At 41.6% G+C, this 22,222-nt stretch overlaps 1 protein-coding gene across 7 annotated transcripts in view; it reads left to right on the plus strand.

Annotated features, from left to right (window-relative positions):
• Nucleotides 1–22,222, plus strand: part of AMPH (amphiphysin) — a 125,252-nt gene that overhangs the window by 49,618 nt on the left and 53,412 nt on the right. For all 7 annotated transcript variants that reach the window (XM_054193239.1, XM_054193240.1, XM_054193241.1 and 4 more), the window contains exons 2-3: nucleotides 9,026–9,106; nucleotides 21,317–21,371. In XM_054193239.1, the coding sequence (XP_054049214.1) occupies nucleotides 9,026–9,106; nucleotides 21,317–21,371 (136 nt within the window). The remainder of the gene's footprint in view (nucleotides 1–9,025; nucleotides 9,107–21,316; nucleotides 21,372–22,222) is intronic.

Raw genomic sequence — 22,222 nt, forward strand, 5'->3', positions numbered from 1 at the left:
TATGTGATCCACCGTGTCAAACTTCAGCAATGAAATTCAACTGTAAATGGTGGGAAAATGAGGATTATTTTGCCGAGTTTAAGAGAAGACCTAAGTGGTAGGCTGGGGAACAAATACTGGCACAATAATAGAGATAGAAGATACATTACATGATAATGAAGATTGGCTGTAATTTACTGAATGCTCAGGAGTTCTCTATATCATTAATACTGCAAGTGTGCACAATAAAAAAAAGAGGTGGTAACTACAGATCACCTAACGTTGGTCTGGAAACCTGAGCTAAATTTAGTCATTTCTTAAGATAGTAATCAGTAACGGAAACAATCCAGATTTCAGATTCTGCTGCAGATGAGGAAGAAGAGAGAGTGGTCAGAGGAGGGTGACAGCATAGGTGTTTCTTGCAAGTCTTCTTTCTCCTTCTGTGTCTGATTGAGCTCTTGTAAAGTTATTGGCTATCTCCACAGAAATTCTTTCTCTAAAAAAAGTAGTGTGTGTTGTGGGTTGGAGGGTTGTTATTTGCTCCCTAATGATTTAAAGCATATTTCCTTAAATTATAATCTCTGTGTTTTATGCACCCTTGAGACTTAAAAATCAGGCCAGAGCATCACCCTTCTTGATTCAGCTCCCTTGTCTGCCTGGTGGCCAGCTGCAGTCCTTGGGTTGCCTGGAGTGGTTCTGTGATAAACCGGCACCACACGAAGCAATTGCTTAGCAGTGAAGAGCTTTATTGTAGTGTCTTTCTGCATCTTCTATAGCCTTCTTAGTAAAATATTCAGTATCCTGTTTTAAACAGATTTTCAGGCTTTTGAGAGCCTGTCAATGACACAGGAATTTTTTTTCCACAACCCTCCAGCAGATATTAATGAGACTGGAGGCTTGGGCAAACATTTGTCACTGTCAGCTGTTGCTTCTGCAGGAGCACATTGGTGGAATAGCAGTAGCAGCAGTAGCAGCACAAAGACAAGCCTGAGTTCTTGGAAAGTGTATAGGCTGTATAGAGTGGAAAGTATGCAATTCAGTCCACCTCTTGGAAAAGAGGAGCATTTGAGCCTGTTACATTGGACCCTTGTGGCCAAAAAGGCCAATGGCATCCTGGGGTGCATCAAGAAGAGTGTGGCCAGCAGGTCGAGGGAGGTCATCCTCCCCCTCTACTCTGCCCTGGTGTGGCCGCATCTGGAGTACTGTGTCCAGTTCTGGGCTCCCCGGTTCAAGAGGGACAGGGAACTGCTGGAGAGGGTACAGCAAAGGGCTACCACGATGATTAGGGGACTGGAACACCTCTCTTATGAAGAAAGGCTGAGGGACTTGGGTCTTTTCGGTCTGGAAGAAAGATGACTGAGGGGGTATCTTCTCAATGCTTATAAATACTTAAAAGGGTGGGTGTCAGGAGGATGGGGCCAGGCTCTTTTCAGTGGTGCCCGGGGACAGGACAAGAGGTAATGGGCACAAACTTGAGCATAGGAAGTTCCACCTAAACATGAACTAAACTTCTTTACTTTGAGGGTGGCAGAGCACTGGAACAGGCTGCCCAGAGAGGTGGTGGAGTCTCCCACTCTGGAGACATTCAAAACCCGCCTGGACGCGTTCCTGTGTAACCTGCTCTAAGGTGACCCTGCTCTGGCAGGGGGGTTGGACTAGATGATCTCCAGAGGTCCCTTCCAACCCCTACCATTCTGTGATTCTATGTTGGGATCAAAATATTCATAGCAGAATTGAAACTGAGCAATACACTGTGCTATTTCAGGCATGTATCTTAAGTTCATGATAAAATGGTAACTTACACTAATTGGGTATGTTCTGGTTGCTGAACTACTTACTTTACAAAATCCTAAGAATGTTAAATATGGTATGGTCTCTGTCTGGGCCAAAAAACTGAGCTTGTTTGGAAAACCAAGGCTTTAACCCTAAAAAGAAAGTGTTAAATACTGTGCCTTTTTCCCTAAGGTGCTCAGCTGCCTAACTTATTAGCATGAAAGCCGAAGAATGTTGATCTTTTGCTCTGTTTAGTCCGAAACTTACTCCAGCACTCTCAAATGGAAATTCTTAGAGCAAAAAAACTGAAAAAAACCCTAAACAAACCCCACCTTGTTTACCCCATGAGTCACTTTCCCTAACGATGATAGTAACAATTGCTTTGCACGCATACCCTGAGACTTTAGGTCATATTCTATGTAAATTAATTTCTGCAGAAATTAATACAGTACCAAAAATTTTGTGGACTTTATATTTTTTTGAACGCTTGTTGCTCATATACAATTATAACTTTGTCCAAGAAAACTCACAAAACTCAAAGAGAAAACAAAGAACAGCACTAGAGAAAAAAATTAACAGGTTTTTAAAGACCCTTTTATTTATTATTTTTCTAATTAGGAAATTCCATCTAATTTTTATGAAATACATTGTGCGTGTTTTAATGCTACCATGTAACAATATTGAAAAATACCTCTCTGCCCATCTTTTTTTGACCAAATTTTGAGATTTCAGTGCTGGCATGAAATGGAGGCAGGATAAACTGTAGACTCTGACATCGTGGTAAAAAAAAGGTTTATTTCTGTTTTGTTTTTAAGTGCCACCCAAGTAGATCTTGAGTAGTTAGATATGAATGTTACCTCTTTGGAAGGGAGACTTTTTATTAGTTGGACTAAACAAGTAGTTCCGTCAGCTTTACACTTGCGTATCTGTAATCCAGTTCACTGTCTCTTCCTGCCTCCCTTTGCAGGGGAACAACCAAGTAGCATCTTGCAATGATTCTTCCTCTGGTTTCACTTCAACTACCCACATGCTAATGGTGAGGAGGTGGGAATCTTGAGTGGCTTCAGTGAGTCTTGAGTATTTGTTCTGTTTCTTGGGTTTCGCACCCTGCTCTCACGCTTGAGTGAGAGTCACTAGATATGTTTTGGAATTAGTTCTGTTCCAGGCTTCATACTTTGATGTGTTGTCTTCTAAGCTAGCTGTTATATCTGGGACAAACAGGGTTTCTTAAACTTTGTTCCTGCACTTCTCAAATACCATCTGGGATCATGGATCACGCGAAACTTTTCTAATTGGGCACAAAACTTTTCTAATTGGACACATGGTTTTGTGGTGTTGGATGCTTTGTATAGCATCCCATCACATGAAAAAAATTGTCTTTTTAAATTTGGCAGTGCCTGTGTGGTTTTTTCAGGGGGAGGGCTGTGTTTGGGGTGGGGGAGGTTTTTGAGGTGGAGTTTTTGGTCTGTCTGGAATTACTGTCAGGCTGTGTTAAGCTTAGAGTCATTATATGTTTGCTGTATGAGTTGTCAGGTACTATTTTGTAGTTGGGTAAGCTGAAATACAGTCACGTTTACTTCCAGCTTTTCCCATTGTGTTTCTTTTTTTCACCTCAGATAAGCATTCTTGTTGTGCATCATAAGAAGCGTCTTTCAAAGCTTATATTTTCTATCGACCAAATACTTTCAGTTTTGTGAGCATTTGCTGAAATCCTTATGATGGTTTTGCACATAGATAACTCTAAAATTATTTCTCCTGAATGGTCTGCTTTCATTTTGACCAGTTTCTGCCCAGAAGTACCATCCTGAAACTCCTTTGGAAAGCTGCACATATGCAGCTCTAGCATTTCTTTTACAGGTTGTGGAAGTGTATGGTATTAGAAAAAAAGTGTTGTGGAACAGTGTTGTAAATGCATGAGTTTGCATCTGTTGACAACCGGAGCACTTTGCTATTCTCAAAAGATTTTGGGCAGTGAGACCATGACAACGGTTTTGGAATCTCGCAAGTGTTTGTCTTGCTTTTCATACTGTTATTGTTCTGCAATATCCTTAAATAGTGCTACTTGAGGCGAATTAGATTAGCTTAGTTTTTTCATTGTTTTAACAGTCCTGGGAATTTATGATAAAGTCTTGTCCTGGGTAATGCTGTCTGAGTAGACACGTCTTCGTGCCCTGAGTGCTTTTGAACATGTTGGTTGTTCTTTAAGAATACTGATGCGTGACTGGGGATGATGCGTGTTGGGATGTCTGGTGAGGTTACTGTCAACTCCTGTCTGTAATAAATAAAATCATGTTTGTTAATCAAATCAGGCTTTCTTAAAGGCTGGTGAAAAATTACAATGTTTCGACTCTTCACATACTTAAATCGCAGGCATCCAGTGTGCTATCTGGTGCGCTTTGACACCTCAAGGCCTAAATCACAGGCATCCGGTGTGCTGTCTGGTGCGCTTTGACACCTCAAGGCCTAAATCACAGGCATCTGGTGTGCTTTAACACTTCAAAGGGAAGAGCTAAGTTGTGCGATAAGCTGAAAAGAGTCTCCCCAAGGACACTGATAAAGATGAGGAGCCTTCAGCCTCACGACCATCAGGAGGCGGGACAAGACCGACCCCCTAGCAACACGTCGCTCAGACACAGAATATACCAGGATTGACACATATGCGGGAACCAGAAGAGTATATAATCAGCTACTTTCGGGAAGTGGGTGTGCGCCGTTGGCGGAGCAAAGACTCCCTGGCCGCCCAGCGCTGTTTTGCTTGCTGCCGCTTGCTTAATAAACTAATTTGATTAATTGGACTGGTTCCTGTCGATTGTTGGGCCACAATCTATAACACCGTCCACGCTGCTGCTGTGCAGGGAACTCAGCTGCTCTTAAAGCAGCTCCTGCGTGGCCACAGTTTACATCAGAGAATCAGTTTCTTTTTTTTTTGTCTTCTTTTTTTTTTTAATATTTTTATTTATTTTCTTTCCTTGAATTGCCATAGTCTTGGAAACTTTTTTAGGGGAGGATGCATAGACCTGTCAGGGTGGTAGTCTCAGAAGCTATTATTATAACACTGTCATCCTTGCCGCAAGACATGAGTTTTCAACGTAATCAAGCTTACTCAAGCTCATCTGTAATTTTTTCAATTATATTAGTTTCCTTCCTTTGGCATGTTGCAGACACTTAACAACACATCACAGTCATTGTAAAATAGATCATTTTAATTCAAGATCAGCAAATTAGTGACTTTTTCTTCCTAACGCTTCAGATGCTCATAGAACTGAAACGTATTATTTGGTAAATGAAGGCACTTAGGAGGCTTTAAAGGGGAACTGTTTAGTCTTCTGTCTTCCAAAAGGTTTGCTGAAGGTGCAATATCCCCAAATGGAAATATTCTTGCATTTTGTATCTCAATGTGTGCTCTTGCTGACATTTATGAATGATATCAGACATGCTTGATGTCCTTACTCAGATTTTATGTGTTTGTGTAGATTCTGTCATGTATTTACCTCAGTACCACATTGCGAGATAATTTCTTTCTACGTAATATTCACCCCACAGCATCTAGGTTTACCATCAAATCAAATTTAGCTTTTACTTCATTCTCGGTGCTACTTGGACTTAATTATTTAGTTAATGTATTCTTAGTGACATGCTGGGTCAACACTGATATTCATTTTAGATCCTTAACATAATTCAGTGCATTAAGCAAATTGTACAGTATCACGTTTGGAGACCACAGTTAAATGAAGAAAAAAATAAAGCAGCTTCTTCAAATTCTGTCTCGTTTTTGGGGGGATTTTTTGGGTCTTTTTACGGCATTTTAAGAGAAAACTTACTGGTAGCTGATTTAGTCTAATTATATGAAATGGAGTAGCTTTTTACCTATTTCTTTTTTGGATAGAGTGATCATGTTCGCCAGCTATTTTGTACAGTCTTTGCAAGACTACAGAATACTTGACTGTAGAACGTTTACTGAGATTTAGTTCATGTCTATTTCTTTAGTTTTAAAAATTATTTTATTTTAAATGGTACAGGCTGTCCGTACACGTTGATAAATGTTCTTAACCCTAACCCCAAACATTATTTCTCTGTATGGGCGTGCTAAGAAAATAAAATGCTAGCCACCTGCCTTCTCTGAGTCCAGGCCTCATTTGAGCCCTACACACCACTGAACATTCAGCAATAGCTGAACGTTCCTCTGCTCTTCCTTTTTCTAATGCCTGAATCCAAATCCACAATATGGGTTACTTACCACATGGACCTAAAATAAAATATTAGCCATTTATCTCTCCAGATCTCCTTACTTTGGCATGTTGTAGAGCACTCCAAGGCTTTTGTAAAACACTATCTACCCTTCTCCTGTCCTCAGGGGCCACCAATAAACTGAGCTATTCCTGTTACTAAATCTAATCCCTGTCTAGAAGGGTGGTTGAACTGAGGCTTAAGGGGGAGGTTAGGCACTTTGCTGCTCCTGAGCACAGCCTTCATTTTACCTTTTAGGGCCGTAAGATGCTTTCCAGTAACCTGGTGTTTTCAGTCTATTTTCTTTTCACCAGTATCTAAACCTAATGCGCGTAGGCTGTCTACTTACTTTTTCCTAACCCTAGCTCTAAACCAGACCCCGATTCTAATCTTGACCCAGGTACTCTATATAACAGGATGAACAATGTGTCTAAAATTTATTTCAGCCTGTCTACAAGAGGGGTTGGAGTCAGAGGAACGCGTGTGCACTGCAGACAAACCTTCATCTGGCCTTAACCCTACCCCAAAGACACCCTATGGTATGGGTGGTGACAAAACTGAGCAAAAATAAACTACAAACTATAGACTTCTGTTGACAAGAAACTTCCACCTTGAAAAAGAAGTTCACAAATAAGTGCTGAAAGGTAGATTGGTTTCTAAGGCTTACCTTCAGTCTGGTCATCTCTCTGTTTAGACTACCAGTGATAAAGTTGTGGTTACAATTAGGTTGGTTGTAAAAGGCTGAGCTACGTGTTCAGTGGTCCATGGGGCTATATGGATGGGATCTAAAGGGACCTGTGAGGAATAGTTTATTCTAGCCCCAGTCTGCTGCACTGTCTCTATAGAGAATTGTGGGGATGGGATTAGGATTGTCTTTAGGAAAAGAGTGAGTGAACCCCAGTTATCTGTGTGTAGGACATGGGCTGCAGGACTCCCTTGAGGACAAGTATCTTCAGCTGATGCCAAGCCTCTGGCTTGGCACTTCTAGTTCCAACCATGTGGCGTATCTGTAGTTCCGGCTTGGGTTAGGATTAGGAAAATTGGGAAACTATGTTATTTAATGGTTATTTAGTGTAACCCTGGATTAAGATTAAGGTTGGTGTTTGCAGAGGCCAAGTTCTAACACTGCATTTTAGTCTCAGTTCAGCTCAATACCTTTACAGAAATTCAAAATTGGAGATAGGATTAAAAAAAACCCCAAACCATGGGAGGCAGGTGCCACGAGAGGTATGTTATTCCCTTCTGAGCCTTGCATTGTTGGGCCTGAGTGCACGTCTGGAGACATGGATGTGTGCTATTGATATTTCGGGAAAGAGTTTATCATGACAACCTTTCTTGCCACGGTTTGTTACCTATGTTGTGAATGGCTCACGCTACAGTTAACGTGCCTGCTCCTTGTTCCTGCGAACATGATTTGAATGTATTGTTCTGGTCAGGAGGCTTACCTGGCAGCCACCTCTTTGAAAAGGAAATGTTGGATTTTTCAGAGAGACGCCTGGTGTGGATCAAAGTCGTGCCACTGTTGGGGGCAGACTGTTTGGCTCATTGGTGACAAGGAGCAATGTGTAGGTCTGTGATGATTTGAAATGTTAAATTAAATGATTCCTCTGTAAAACCATCTGTGATACTTTTAAATATTTTATGAGAACGTTGGTGATGAGAGCGTATGAGGTCTTTGGGACTAGTCAGCAGGCTTAAAAGCAACACAAAATGCCCAAATGAGCCTGGGAAACAAAAAGCTGAAACATAGCTATCAGCAGCAAAAGGCTGGTCTTTGTCTCTTTTTCCTCTCTGATGTCATTCTTTCTGTCTTTCTGCTGCAAATATGTCAAAACTTCCTTGAAGTTCCACATGCCAGGTCCACAGGTAGCATCGCATCACTTTCATGATCATCTTGACCCCCAGTTTCCACGGTGGCAATGCTCACCCACCTTTGTGCAGCCCGGTTTTATGGTGTGGGGCTGGCTGGGGTTGGGAGAGGCAGGCAATCAGAGGGAGAATATGCCAGGACTGGAGCTGTACGGTCTTTGTTTTGAGAAGAATAAGTGATAATATGGTAGGTAGGTTTGTATGTTTATTCATAGTATGAGTTCATTGCTACTGTTTCTATTTTGTAGGGGGTTTTTCCCATTTGTTTGGGTTGGGTTTTTTTTCCTGTGAAAATGGAAAGTTTGGTCCATTTGTCATGGGAGAGCAATCTGAACATCACTGTGTGAGGTGGTTCATCCTGCTGCATGCAAGTGCTCTACGAGTATTTGGGGGTTGCTTGACAAGAAGGTTGAAGCCTATTTGCAGCTATGTATAAGTTTTCAATATTAAATTGAATAGATAGTGCCATTATTATAGTTTATTATTTTATATTATTTATTATAGTTAAATACTGTGTAAAGTGTAGCTGTGTCAAATTACTTTTGAGGTGGCGATCCCATGAATAGCCCTTACTGCTGACATATGGCAGTATATTTATTGTCTAGTGGATGACAATCCACTGCTGAATTAATGAGGGAAGCAAATATGAACATTAATAGAAGTTTTAAATAGGCATCAGCTGTAACAATTTCTCATGCAGCCTTACAGTTCTTTATTCTCTATGATTTATGTTGAAAATCATGCAGATAAGGATAATATTAATACCATTCGATGTAATGAGCCATAAACAGAAGAAAAACCTAATGCAATTTGATTTTTTTTTTTCTCTGTCTGAATGGGAGGACAACTTGCAGTACTAGCAAATTTCTCTCATTCTTCCTTGCTTTGAAACCCTGGTATTCTTTGCTAAAAGAAAAGTTGCTTCATTAAAAAAAACCACACGCCCGCCAAGGACTCCACGGTTTGAAGTGTATTTCCACACACACATACACACGCCATACTCCTGCTTTTATCCTTTTTTATTTTGACAAAATGGTTTCCTGTGTGAACTTCGTAAACAGTAGTGTGTGCAACACTCGCGCGTGTGGTGCTGCATGCTCTACAGAAGCGTTGAAAGTAGCACTGTCTGTGTTTTGTGACATAAATATTAAGTTATTCCTTTTTATTTTCAACGCAGGTACTTCAAAAACTAGGAAAAGCAGATGAAACGAAAGATGAACAGTTTGAAGAATATGTTCAAAATTTCAAACGGCAAGAGGTCAGTTACTTTTTTAGTTTCTTTAATTGTGTCTTAAGAAGAATGCCGTGTATTTGAACGTGCTGGTTTTGAAGAAGTCGTTACAGGGTAACAGGTAAAAAGATATTTTTTTTTGGGCGGGTGGAAGATTTTGTTCTGCTATTTTCAAATGATAAGAAACGCACTCATAATAAAAGGATATATTGTAATCGTACGTAACACCATCATGCTAGAACCGCTTGGGATCAGCGGAGAGACGGTACCCTTTCAACAGCGTAATTGAGAACAGAACCCAACCCTGGCTAAAGGCAGTTTTGTAATTGCCTTCATAGAAAGAAGAGATGTATTTCCTTGGTTTCATTTTGTGGATTGCTTTCATCAGTGGTATATAATAATGCTGGTTTTATACAAAATAAACCGATGGGTGGTTTCAAACTGCTGCGTGTTGTTAGCCTGCTGTGGTGGCAGTGCTGATGAAGCACTACTGGGGAGCAGCGCTCAATTCCTCTTGATGTTGTAAACACAACACATGAAAACAAAGGTGCCTTAAAGAGTTTATATTCCACTCCCGATGCAATCCTAAATTCTGACCTCAATTCCTTCTTGCTTTGTTGGACAGACAAAGGCTCGCAGGTGATTAATGGCGATTAATTATATAGTAGCTTTCTAGTACAAATTAATGCCCACCATGAGCTGTATTAATGCCACCAAGAAAGTAGTCTTGTTATGCAAGTATGAAGTGAGGTATCTGTCGTCTTTCGAGCTGTCGTTTAGAGCTCATACAGAAAGGCACTGGAGGGTGAGAGAACTACTCCCGCCCATTTTACACGATGTAAAAATTGGCTTATGTCAGCGTTTGCAGTTTCTGCCCTGAATCAGTCTTATCTACCACATGCATTTCTGTCCTTTCCAAGAGAAACCCTGCATCCTGACTACTGGGATGCTTATTAACTCTTTTGCATCTTATGGTCACTTAGCCTTTATTTTCCTCCCTCGGTGTAGAAGGGAGAGAGGTTTCAGGAGCCGCTGAGTGTGTAGATCTTCGCTCTTCCCTGAAGAGGACAATGATGGGAAGTAAAAGAATCTGTTTCTCTGAGGAGGGTGGTTCCTCCCTCAAATTTCTTGAGGTCAGGAAGATGGTGGGTTTTAAAGGGCCTGAAGAAGCACTCAGAAGCTTTGAAACCCGGCAGAGATGTTATATGTTCCCTTTTCTTCCCCCTCCTCTTTTCTAAGTATGCTGGGATATCAATGGAGCATTTCTTTCTTCTTGATTGTCCTTATGCTGCTGCTCATCCTTGCTGTCAATATTCTAGCTGTTTGCACAGCTGGTAACTGTGTTAGAAATAAGGTGCCCCTGTAAGGTTCTTACTGGGTGCAGGAGGAGCAGCTGGAGCATCCCCATGAAGAAACAGAGCTTTGTGGGATATTTTTTTAGCTAAAAATTCCGAGTGACATTAAAAAAGAGAGATGAAAGAGGAAAAAAAACGCTTTTAAGCAAAATTATGTCTCAAGTGTTTGCTTTTTCTGTCCTTTACCAAGAATTTTCTGTAATGGTGATTTTCAGCTGAAAGTCTTGCTAAGGGCTAAGGAGGATTTTGGCATTTCTTCCTTTTTATTTCCTCCTCCTTTGATGTACAGAGAGGCAGTAATAAGCAGTCAAGGATTCTGCAGGAGTTGCATGATGCTAAATCCGGATGCAAATGTGACTTGGGGCCAGGGGAGGAATTGGGTAGGGAGGAGCGAGTGCCGAGGGAACTACTACAACTCTCTTGAGTAGCACACGCAATTAGGCTAGGTCCACTGGCACACCAAATGCGAGAGACCATTTGCACATTTATTAAGCTAATCATGTGTATGTACCGTGCCCCTGCTGGGCATGCTCTCGAAGAGTTATGTTGCGCTGCAAAGAAATGCTGCAAAAACACTGTTTCTGCCACGTTCACCAATCAGAAGCAAATAAGTTGCTTAAACTTTCTTAGTTTTGTCCATGCTATGATCTACAGCTCACTAGCAATACAAAGATACGAAGCATTACAATTATCTGAATTATCTGATTTATTTGATAAATCTGAATTATCTGCTTACTGATTAATACCTTGCAGAACTGCTGTCTTCTGTGAACTCAAGCAGCCATCTCTTCTTGGTTTACATTCGGTCCTGTTTTCAAGATTGTCTCTGCAACTCTAGAGCCTTTAGAAAAAGAAAAATTAAATTCTAGGTATTAAAGAATAAAAAGACAGTCTGGGTGATTGATCCTTGTGCTGAGGGACACCAAACTGTTGATGTGGGCCACACAGGTGGCTTGCAAGCAGAACCACCCCTGGTAGAGGCTGTCGCATCTTTTGCAGTTCCCTCCAGGATTGTTTCTCTCTGTGGTGGTTGCTGACCTAACAAGGCCTTTCTATGGCAGGGGCTGTTTGAGAGAAGGTCCAAACTTCACTTTGTTTCTTGCAGTCTCACTTAGCAGTGATTTGGCTGGTCCCTGGCCATCTCACCTACCTACATTTGGCTTTGAGGAAGACTGTCACATCAGTTCTGTGTCTCTTTGTAAGTTGTTTGTAGCAGCTGATGCCACATGAGCTCTAAGGATCCTGGTAAGCTGAAAGCTATGAAAATGGTCTGTTTTTCTTGTTTCCCTACCTTATGGAGCCTGCAACGCTTGGGAAGTCAACTGGTCTTAAGTATAGAATGATCTTTTTATTAATATTCTCCAAAGGTAATAAATGAGGACTCCCAGTTCAGCTCAGGAAAGCATAGTGAAAGGAAAGAGAAAGAGCGTAGTGCTCATTACCCAGGAAACAGATAATTGAAAAACTGAAATCTTAACATGCTATTCCTTGCCTGAATAGCAGATTGGATGATGGGTATGTACCAAACTCAGCAGAAGGCTATGTGTAAGGATACATCCAAGCAGACCTATCTGTAGGAAAAGCTCATTGAGACTCCCCAGTGACCCGCTCCCATCTCTTTCTGAATACAGCTGGATAAGACCCCCTTTTGGACTTGACAAGCCAGAGTTGAATTACCCAGATGAGTCACCATGGAGAAACTGAGTCATCCCATGTCCGGAGAGAACAGAGCACAGGGGCTTTGCAGAGCCTCAGGACTTTCCCTGTCAGAAGCAGTAAGCTACTGCAGATGAAACCAACAGGAAAAACGTTTAGATTTTTAGCGGTGAATACAGCTGTTATTCACCTTCCACTTAAGTTGTAAACTGAAAATTGCCCCTCTAAATCAAAAGTTGTGGAACAAACAAAAGATATATAAACTCAGATGTGGCACAGCTTTTCAGGGTATTGCAAGAAATTTCTTGAGGCTTAAACGTTTCTCTCTGCACAGCTAATTGTGGATGTGCTCAGCCTCTTAATCAACCCTGAAGTTCAGAGAGGAGGGAAAAAAAAAAGACAACTCCTGCATATTTCTCTCGGCTGTGAAAATATCAAGTCCATCGGGGATTTACCTGAAATTTCATCTCTATTGTGGTGTTCAAACACCATCTTACATTTCTTTTTTTGACAGGAAGTAAAGTAGCAATTCCCTTATCCCCAACTATATTTTAATGACTCATAGTGCTTGCTTCTTTTTTCTAAGAGATGAATGTTCTATTTCATGTCTATGCATATTTACCTCTCATCACTTTTCCATATGTAGCTATGAGACTTCTTTTATTTTACAGACTACAGTTAAAATATATTTTGGTGTTTAAAAAACCATTAACAACATGTGTTGTATTTGTACACACAGAGATATAGAGTTGCTACTACAAAAGCAGCTGCCTATGACGTGTTGTCAGAATAAAGCAAAATGTCAAGTGCTGTTCTTGCTAGTTTATAGAATTAGGTGAAAATGAAAAGCCTTTTTTTTTTTTTTTTTTTTTTTTGCTGTTGTTGGGTAAGCAGAAGCTGCTTCTGTGGACTGCGTTACTTAATGTATACCGCGCGGTAAGAGCTGCTCCTTGGGTGTAATTGTTAGCCGTCCTGAAAAGGTTTATCCTGGCCACATCTTCATTTCATGCAAGCATGCATAGCTGCCTTACAGCTGGGGCATGACATTGTCTTAAGTTGTTTCGTGAGACAATTATTATTTATTGAAGTGCTCTTTTTGCATCAGATGTGCCACTGGCTTCTCAAAATGTATTCATGAGTTAAGGTACCCAAGATGAGATTCACCACCTACACATAGGCACCAGATGTGCCTCATGGTGTCCCACCTGGTTCGCAGCTGTTGCTCCAGACAGCAGCACATGGCTGTGGCTACAGGTCTGTATTGTACCTGCTGGCTTTGTGGTGCTCTTGAGTACCCCATGGCACCTCCAGAGGCAACAGACGGATGTGTTGTGGCAGCTGAACCCTGCCCCTGGAGAGTGATCCAGTTCCAGACTGCAATATGCGAACGTGTGTGTCTGTGTTTGAGTTGAGTCTTCCCAGATGCTTCTGCTGAACTGGGCAGTGTGGTCTGGAGGGCCAAGACAGAAACCCGTCAGTTCCCTGGAGGCATCTGTGGGCCTTAATGGCTCCATTCAGCCCCATCTGGGACCCCTAACCCTGCATATGGGCCTAGAAGTCCCATCATTTGACCTTAGCCCTGAGCACTCAGTCCCTCCCTAAGCCATGTCCTAGGCTGGTCCCTATGCCTAGGGGACCCATGCTTCACCTGCATCTCCTGCTGCTCCCATCTGGATCTCCCAGACAGACCCTGGATGTGGTTCACACCCTCGCTAGGTCGGGGGGTGCCAGTGAAGCCTCTTACCAGCCCCTGTCTCTGCCTGCCTGGCCCAGCCCCTGCAGGATGGCACCCATCAATGTGGGCATGGCCTGCCCTGGGGTCACTCGTGGCTCCTGGCACAGCCCCACCAACCGAGTTGAGCAGCTGTTTTGAGGGCTATGAGCCAGTTGCCTAAATGTTGGCATCTGTTGCCACTTGCGAGGCCCTAGTGTGTCCTCCCTGGCTTCCAAATGCTGTTCAACAAAGCTGGCAGGTCCCTTAGAACCAGTTGTGTTTGCCATTTGTGGATGTATCACAAATGGCACTAGGCAGCTATGCTGAGTGAATGGTTTTGAATATAGGATTTTTTTAATTGCCCTCCTGACTCCGCAGGTTGCACTGAAGAGATCTACGTTGGCTCTAAGACAAGGAGAGCCACCCAACTCATGTAGGCAGTGATAGGTGTCTTAATCTGGAGTTGAATGAAGGACATGATGAATGAAGGGGAGCTTCAAGATGTGTTATAATCATGTGAAATTCAATCTGTGTTCCGCAATACCTTCTTTTCTCTGGGAATTATTAGGAATACCATATATTTATTTGACCATCTTTTAACCTACTTTATGTCCTCCCCTTAGACCCCCTCATTTTACTTGTCTTGTGCATGGGCTTGAGATGGAAAAAAGAATCGAGGCAATAAACAAAACCCATGAGCTTTAAAATTACTCCGAATGGGAGACACTATTTCTCTTCAGCTAATACTCAGATTTCCTTGGTTGTCTGTGGAATCTCATACTAAACTGCAGGGGATTCGTGTTACTTGTTAAGCTGCAACATATTGTTGGTTCGGTACAGTTCTGTCCATAGGAGACTAAACAAAGATGATCCCAAATGCTGCCCGTGATAGACGCTCCAAAGTAAACCAGACACAGGAAAACACAATCTAGACTAGTGCAAGGGAGCTTTTTTTATGCAAGTGTTTGCATTCAGGGCCACTGCATTATGGATGCCCGTTCCCTGGAAGTGTTCAAGGCCAGGCTGGATGGGGCTTTGAACAACCTGGTCTAGTGGGAGGTGTCCCTGCCCATGGCAGGGGGGTTGGAACTCGATGATCTTTAGGGTCCCTTCCAACCCAAACCATTCTATGATTCTATAACAGGCATCTTTTCAGAGGCAGTCCTAAAGCATACTTCAAATACTGTTTGACCACTAAGCCAAATACAAGCAATACAATGTGCAAAGTATTTGAGGGGCTATCGGAGGGGTTTCTCTGATGATTACCATTTCATCCTGAAATGTATGCTTAATAACTATGTTATGTCTGAGGGGCCAATTTTCCCAAGATAAGAGGAAACAGTGTGCCATTACATCTCATCGCAACCTCATAAATTTCCAGTCAGGCAGGATGCGTGGGAAGGTGAGGCCCTCTGTTTTATGCTACAAAATTATCTCTGCAGGAACAGCCCAAATCCATTCCGGCTAATTCCTCTCTTCAAAGGAGAGAGTGGCTGATCCGATGTTTTGCTTTTCTGATTTTGCCGATTGATTGCTCCAAATCTGAAGTCTAAACCATTGTCACACTGAGCTGGTTTTGATTGCCCCTCGGATATAAACTATTATGCCTCTGCAGCTTTAGTAACTGTGCTAATTGTTTTCTCCCAGGCAGTGCAGTTGAACGGTTAAGTTATTTCTGACTATTTTTAAACAGACTAGTATATATTTTTTTCAGGAGACCCTGGGGATAGTTGACGTAGCCCAGTTCTGGGATTTAACACATGGATCGAATGTGATGCAGTTCACAACAAACAGTTCTGGACAGTTTTCCACTAGACCTGTTAATACATAGCTTATATATGTTATTTAAGAATATAGTTATGGTTGTACAGCTATAGGCATAAACAGAGGCTAAGTACATGTTCAGAAAGTCATATAATCATAGAATCATAGAATGCTTAGAGTTGGAAGGGACCTTAAAGATCATCTAGTTCCAATTCCCCTGCCATGGGCTCGACATTTAGTATGTGTAGATCCCTTTTAGCCATAGACTTGTAGACTTTGCACTTGCTGTCTTTGCACACCTCAAATTTTCATTAAAACCATTAGTCTGGGCCCTACTTTGAGGACATGAGTATGCTTCTAGGAAGGTGTAATACGTATGAAGGTAGGATCCTAGCTTGGGGAGGGAGAGGTTTAGTTGCGAGGCAAGAAGGTAGGAATTCCATTTAAGGAGGGTGCCAAATATTTTCTGTTCAGTCCTCATCAGAACAGGAGACCGTTGGTCCAGTAAAAGGGTTAATTAGTTAAGCATCACTGTGGGCACCGAGCTTTCTCACCTGGCTACTGGGAGGCACTACTGAAACGGGGCAGAGCTTGCCGATTCTTACCTTTGGAGTTCATACTTTTTTGGATTAGTCTAAATTGTCTGAGGAGACTGTTTGATTTCATGCAGTTTACTTGAATTCATCATGTTACTTAATAACTAGAACAATAAAATTCTTACTCTTGAGCCTTCTTAGTGGCTAGACCACAAGTTTGGTGCTGTCCTGGTATGTACCAGGATGCCAAACACCTCTGTATTTCAGAGAAGGTTGCAAACCCAACTTTTTTCAAGTGATGCACTAGACAAATAATTTAAAACCCAAGTCTCTTACAGCTTGTAGAAAGAGAAAAGAAAAAATGCATTTCTTTAAGAATCTTTAAGAAAAAGATTCCAAAATTTGGAGACAGTTCTAGGAACTATAAGGAGACTGAGAAATGGTGAAATAGGGTACTCTGGTGCGCAGATATATTTCATACTGAATTATGGATTTGTCCCAACAGCCTCTTATTTTGTTAAGCTTCACTTAATGCAATAGTCCTTTGCATTCATATTTCTGAGTCCCTTAAAAGACCTGCCAGTAAATACTACCTAAAGTGTTTGCAAATAGAGAGACAGTGCTGCTTTACCTTGCAGCTAAATTGCACATTAAAGGATATCATCCAGGTGATACAGAAAATGCTTTCTTTTGAGCTATTTCCCTGATGTCTTCGTGATGGAATGACAAAATTCCAGTATTAGACTTAGAGCTGCATTAATAATTATCTGGTTTGCATTTCTATGGGGCAGGTTGTTAATTAACCTACGCTCCAGGTTCAGCATTGACAGTGCTCCTGACTCTCGCTAAAGTGGAGTGATTTATTTGCTTTTGGTATCAAGCACATGCTGTGCTGACCTTTCCTGTAAAGACGTATTGTGTTTACCTCCTGTATGTGACATGATAGAAAAATCAAACTCTTCTGTTCTGCCTGGAAAGCTGTGCATAAATGATGCTCGGTAAAATAGGTCATCCAATTCCAGCTTTCGTGGAGGCAAGGTGGCCTTTAACTTCTGAGTGGAAGCAACGATTTTTCTATTGCATCAGGAAGCAAAAGCTGATAAGACACAAAGCGTCTTTTTTGTGGTCTTAGTAATTAAGTTTTTGTCAGTCTTGTCAGTTTTACAGCCAACAGTGCTGTGGCTCTCTGTCTTAATTCCAGTGCTAAGATATTAAATACCATTCTTTGAAAAGAAAATCAAAACTAAACATACACAATAATCAGTAGTACGGAAAAGGCTTAATGCTGCTGTAATGGCATGTAAGACCTGTGGCTGTAGATGACAAGATCCTGTAATGCTGAGCCTCCTTATCTCACTGGGTGCACGTGTCTTTACCAGCTACATAATACTGACCATGTAATAAGACCGGAGAGTAGAAAAGGGGATCTGACAGCGATGCTGACTGTGTTCAGAGTAGCAAGTTGTTGTTTGGGACACCGGTGTGGAGAGCTGTGTCGATTTTTTCTAACAAGGGGTGTTCTTTTGGGTTGTTAGCATGCCTCTCTTGCTCTTGTATGCAGTTCAACAGGATTGCCTGACAGACTTTTGGTAATTTGTATGTTGAGTTTGATCAGGTGAGCTAAGAGCACTGATTTCTGGTGCTGGAGTCCAGTGAGAACATGCCTACTGTTATCAAACAACCTGATTGTGAGAAGTTTGCTACTAAGTGTGCTATTGAGATTTCTCGCTGGAGTTTTATTGCGTATTTTGAAACTGTGACTCATTTTGCTGCCTCATGTAGAACAAATAAAAGAAATTACAAAACGATAAAGGAACCATCAGTGCGCTCTTGGGAAATCTCATTTCAGAAGAGCACAACATCTGCAAAATAACACCTACTTTTCATTCTCCTTCGAGAAGCTGCATCTTAATTAACAAAATTGATGGCCTTAACGAAGATACTTGGAGCAGTGGTTTCAGAGCCATCAGATGCTTTCATCTGATAGAGCAGAAAGGAGAAAGTGTATCAGTAAGCATTGAGAAGGTGCAATATTAAATATGTGGCAATCTTTAAAACAGTGCTATTTAAAACCTCTGTGTCACAGTTTGCAAGATGCGTGGAGTCAGCAATGCAGTATTTTCATACTGTGAACATTAATTGATCTGTTAGGTGCTACAAGTATATCTGTCCTCGCTAATAGGGAGTTTAGTATAGCAAAGTGTGTAGATCACAGGCATGTTTTGCAGAATTCGCAGGGCTGAGGACTTTTGATGCAAATTTTTATTTCTGTTATTTTACAGAAAGGTCTAATTCTGTTGCCATTGAAGCTGAGAGATTCTCTCTCAAATTCAGTGGGAGGTGGACCTTGCCCGTGGATGCTTTAATGTCACGTGTCATACAACATTTGCTAATGAAGGAAAATTCATATGGCTCTATGCTGCTTAGATGTTTCAGTGGTTTGTGACCTGTTAATAACCTAGGCTGAGGGCCATGCGTGTTAAAATTATTCTTTTGAATGAATTGTCAGAATTCATCACAGCACATATGGCAAAATATTTGCATCATGTTTTACTGCTATGACTTTTTCTTAGAAGTTTTCCTGAGCGGCGGTTGCTGATGACGCATGACACTAACCAACCGCAATAGATCTCATAGTGGTTTAGGGCACCAGTCGTAAAACCGTAGCGTTACAAACATAGTGTTTGAGCAGCGTGCGTCCCTGACATGCCGTTTGTGGTGTGCTAGTTAGTCCTTGTGATAAAACGGCACGTGTATGAGTAAATATAGACCTTTACTGGACATGAGGACAGCTAACAGTATTCTGAGCCTTCAGCTGAGGTTTGCTGCTCCTGAAACATCACACGTTCTTTAGTAACTAAAAATTCTTATAGTATGGGCACCTGTTCAGCTGGACCATGATGAAGAATCAAGTTGCTGTATCTACTTCCCGTTTTCACCAAAGCGCTCAGGCTAAAGAAGATATGACTAGGAAAGATAATTTCTGTACCTTCAGAGTACCGGGGATCCTCCCAGAGGAGACGGCATGGATAAAAGGGGAACTTCCCTCCTCTTTCTACCACATGTTTACAGATACTCCTCTCCAGATCCAAGAGCGAGCAGTTCTGCCCCTGGGTTCAATCTCCTTTCCTCTGTGGCAGTGACGTTCACTTAATGCCTTACTCTGCAGAGAGCAGACAACTTCTGTCATCTCTCTGCCTCCCATTCTGGCACGGAAAGAAGTAGAAAAAAGTCAGCTTCTGAAGTGTGTTAGGGTGCTGTCGTGAAGGTAGGATGATAAAATGTGTTGTTAAGATGCATTAAGGTAGTATTTTTTTACTAGAGTATTAAGACGTACAGGTATGTGTTTCTTAAGGGACACAACATCAAGCTACCACTACGTTCAGAACTTTCTATTGTGCTGTAAGTAATTAGGCCTGAGGTGTAATCCACTGATTGCTCAACCTGTGCCTCTCTGGCCCCTGCTCTGATAAGCAGCTTTGATCGCAAAGCAAGGGAAGGGTTTTGCCTTTCCTTGGAGCATTGAATATGGTCCCAAACCAGAGATGGACTGGTGGGCTGGGTGCTCCTGCGCTCTTGCTGTTACTCAGCATCTTCTCAGATATCACACTGGCGGGGTTATTCCTGTGCGCAGAATTTAGTTGATTAGCAGATTTAGGTTCAAAAAGGAGTTCCGCTTCAGATCAGATTAGTGTAAAAGCAACCTTCTGTTTGTTGAATCTGTAAGGTGAATTCAGTCTGCTTTCTAAGCCCGCTCAGGCGTTTTTACCTTGTAAATTCTTTAATATTTCCAGGACCTTTAAACAGTTGCCCTCTCCTCACAGCCCATTGCATTTTGGGTTTTTTTTGATCCAGTTCTAAAGGATGCAGTCCTTCAGTTCCCTGCAGGGAGCTGGGAGAGGCGAGTTTGGTGGGTGTAATCCGCATTGCAATGTGTGTACCGGTGAGGCAAATGAGTATTTTTTGAGAACCACCATTTGGGTTTAACATGGCTGCAGGTAGATGGATTCTAAGCCCCAGATGGTCCCTTTAAACCTGAATTTCTTACGATCCTCCGTGTCTGAATGCTCTGAGCATCGCTGTCACTGATGGCAAATCCTTTACTGACAACAGAAGTCCTTTGACTTAAGTAGAGTTATAACAGCTTATACCAGTTGAGCCTCTGCCTTCTAAAATATTCACACATATACCCTTTTGGGTTCTGACATTCACACGAAAAATATGAGAGAAACTCCAAAGCAGTCAAGTCATATTTTGCAGCTGATTTTTCCATATGGTGTAGCTGTATGTGAGAAAATGTGACTGCAAGCTGATATTCCTATAGTTTCCAACCACTTAAATAAATAATTTGAAGGATGTTGGGAACTGATAAATGTGGAGCATTTCCAAAATCTTCAGGCTATTGAAGGTCTCCTGGACAACAGCTTTTTAGCAGTAAAGTATGTTTTATAGTGTAGCACAGGTTTTATTGCAAGTCCAAGGAGCTGTGAAGTGCAACTTGTGATGCAGTCAGAGATAAAGGAACCCGTTTTGTTTTGTCTATTCTGAGTTTTTCAAAGGCTGTTGATACAAGATAAAGAAAGATCGTTTTGATGTATTTGCCAAAGAAACATTTGAGATTTCACAGCAGACTGCAAGATGCACGAGCCAAGCTAAACAAAATAGCTAATGCTATTGTTTTTTAGTAGCTATTTCCTTGCAAAATAGGAAAATGTTAAAATACTTGGAAAACCGTTTGCAAAAGTTATAAGCCATCTATGTAAGGGCATGGATTTTCTGCAGGTCTAGATTGCCCGCATTTGAGTGGTTTCCAGCGGAGGTGCGCCATTCTTGATTATACTACTTTGTGTTTCAGGTTAGGACACTGGCCAGGCTGACTTGAACTGGACCTTGGCCATAAAATATACCTGCCTCTCTTTGGCTGGAATGTGCAGATGACTGATAAAATAAACCCAGGAATTTTAGCCTAGAGAGTACACTATACATAGCATCTTGGCCAGGCCACCTTTTCTGGATGAACCTCTGCATATGCTTGCAGTATGTGACACTATTCATCAGATAGATAGCTCCTGAAATTGCTTTTTGTGGTGAAGTTTGACATACTGTATGCATGTTTTAAGGCATAAAATATAACTGAAAAGTGTTTTCGATAACATAATTGAGATGTGTTTTCACTTCCTTGCTTTTTTTTTTTTGTTTTTTTCTTTTCCAGGCAGAGGGTTCCAGGCTCCAGAGAGAACTGAGAGGATATTTAGCAGCCATCAAAGGTGATTTTTAAGTTTTACATCGTGTTTTCATAAAGCAAAGTTTTTTAACTTGTTGAAGTTATACAAAGACAAATACAAGCAATATCGCTTTCGTCATTAGTAGTCCACATTTCTGCTTTGGATCCGGCACAGGCTCTTTAGCCCGTTGCTAGGATTCTGCGCCTTTGATGTCAACTGATGTGTGTACAGTCTTGCATGCACTGCTCGTCCTTGGCTGTCCTTTGTGCGTGGGACTGCTGCCCAGATTCTCACGTTGCATGCATTTTGAGCACCCACAAAATCTACGCATCTTCTTACTCATCTTTGCAGATGCTAGAATATGAAATACCCCATGCAAGGCAAGGGATTGCTTGATCTCCACAACTGTAACGTTGCCAGGTCTTACTAGCTGGACGATGATCTCCCTCCAAAATCACGCTCCCTGCGAGGATGTGATTTCTCCTATATTTCTGACTGCTTAACCCATGCTTTGTAAAATTTAAAAATCAAATGTGATCTCGTTCGATACTACATTGAAAATCCAAGTAGCAGAAGCTCACTGGTCAGTGCTTAAATATCAGGGGTTAAGTAAACAGCTATTTAAATCCTACTGAACATTTGTAAATCCAGCACACTCAGCATCATATGCAGTGTTCTCTTTCTCATGCCACCTCTCAGGAGTTGGAGGCCTGGTGCTAAAGGGAAGGGAATAAGAGTTGGCGACTTACAGAGACATAGTAATGGTTTCTTGAGATAAATATACATATATATAGGTAGGTGTGTGTGTATTCTTTACCTGGCTCCAGTTACAAATGAGTATTAACGTCCTTGGAAATCACTGTGTCATAATAGAGCTTTAGCAGCTGGAATTG

The sequence above is a fragment of the Rissa tridactyla genome, chromosome 2 (genome assembly GCF_028500815.1).
Source record: "Rissa tridactyla isolate bRisTri1 chromosome 2, bRisTri1.patW.cur.20221130, whole genome shotgun sequence".
In the NCBI taxonomy this organism is placed as follows: domain Eukaryota; kingdom Metazoa; phylum Chordata; class Aves; order Charadriiformes; family Laridae; genus Rissa; species Rissa tridactyla.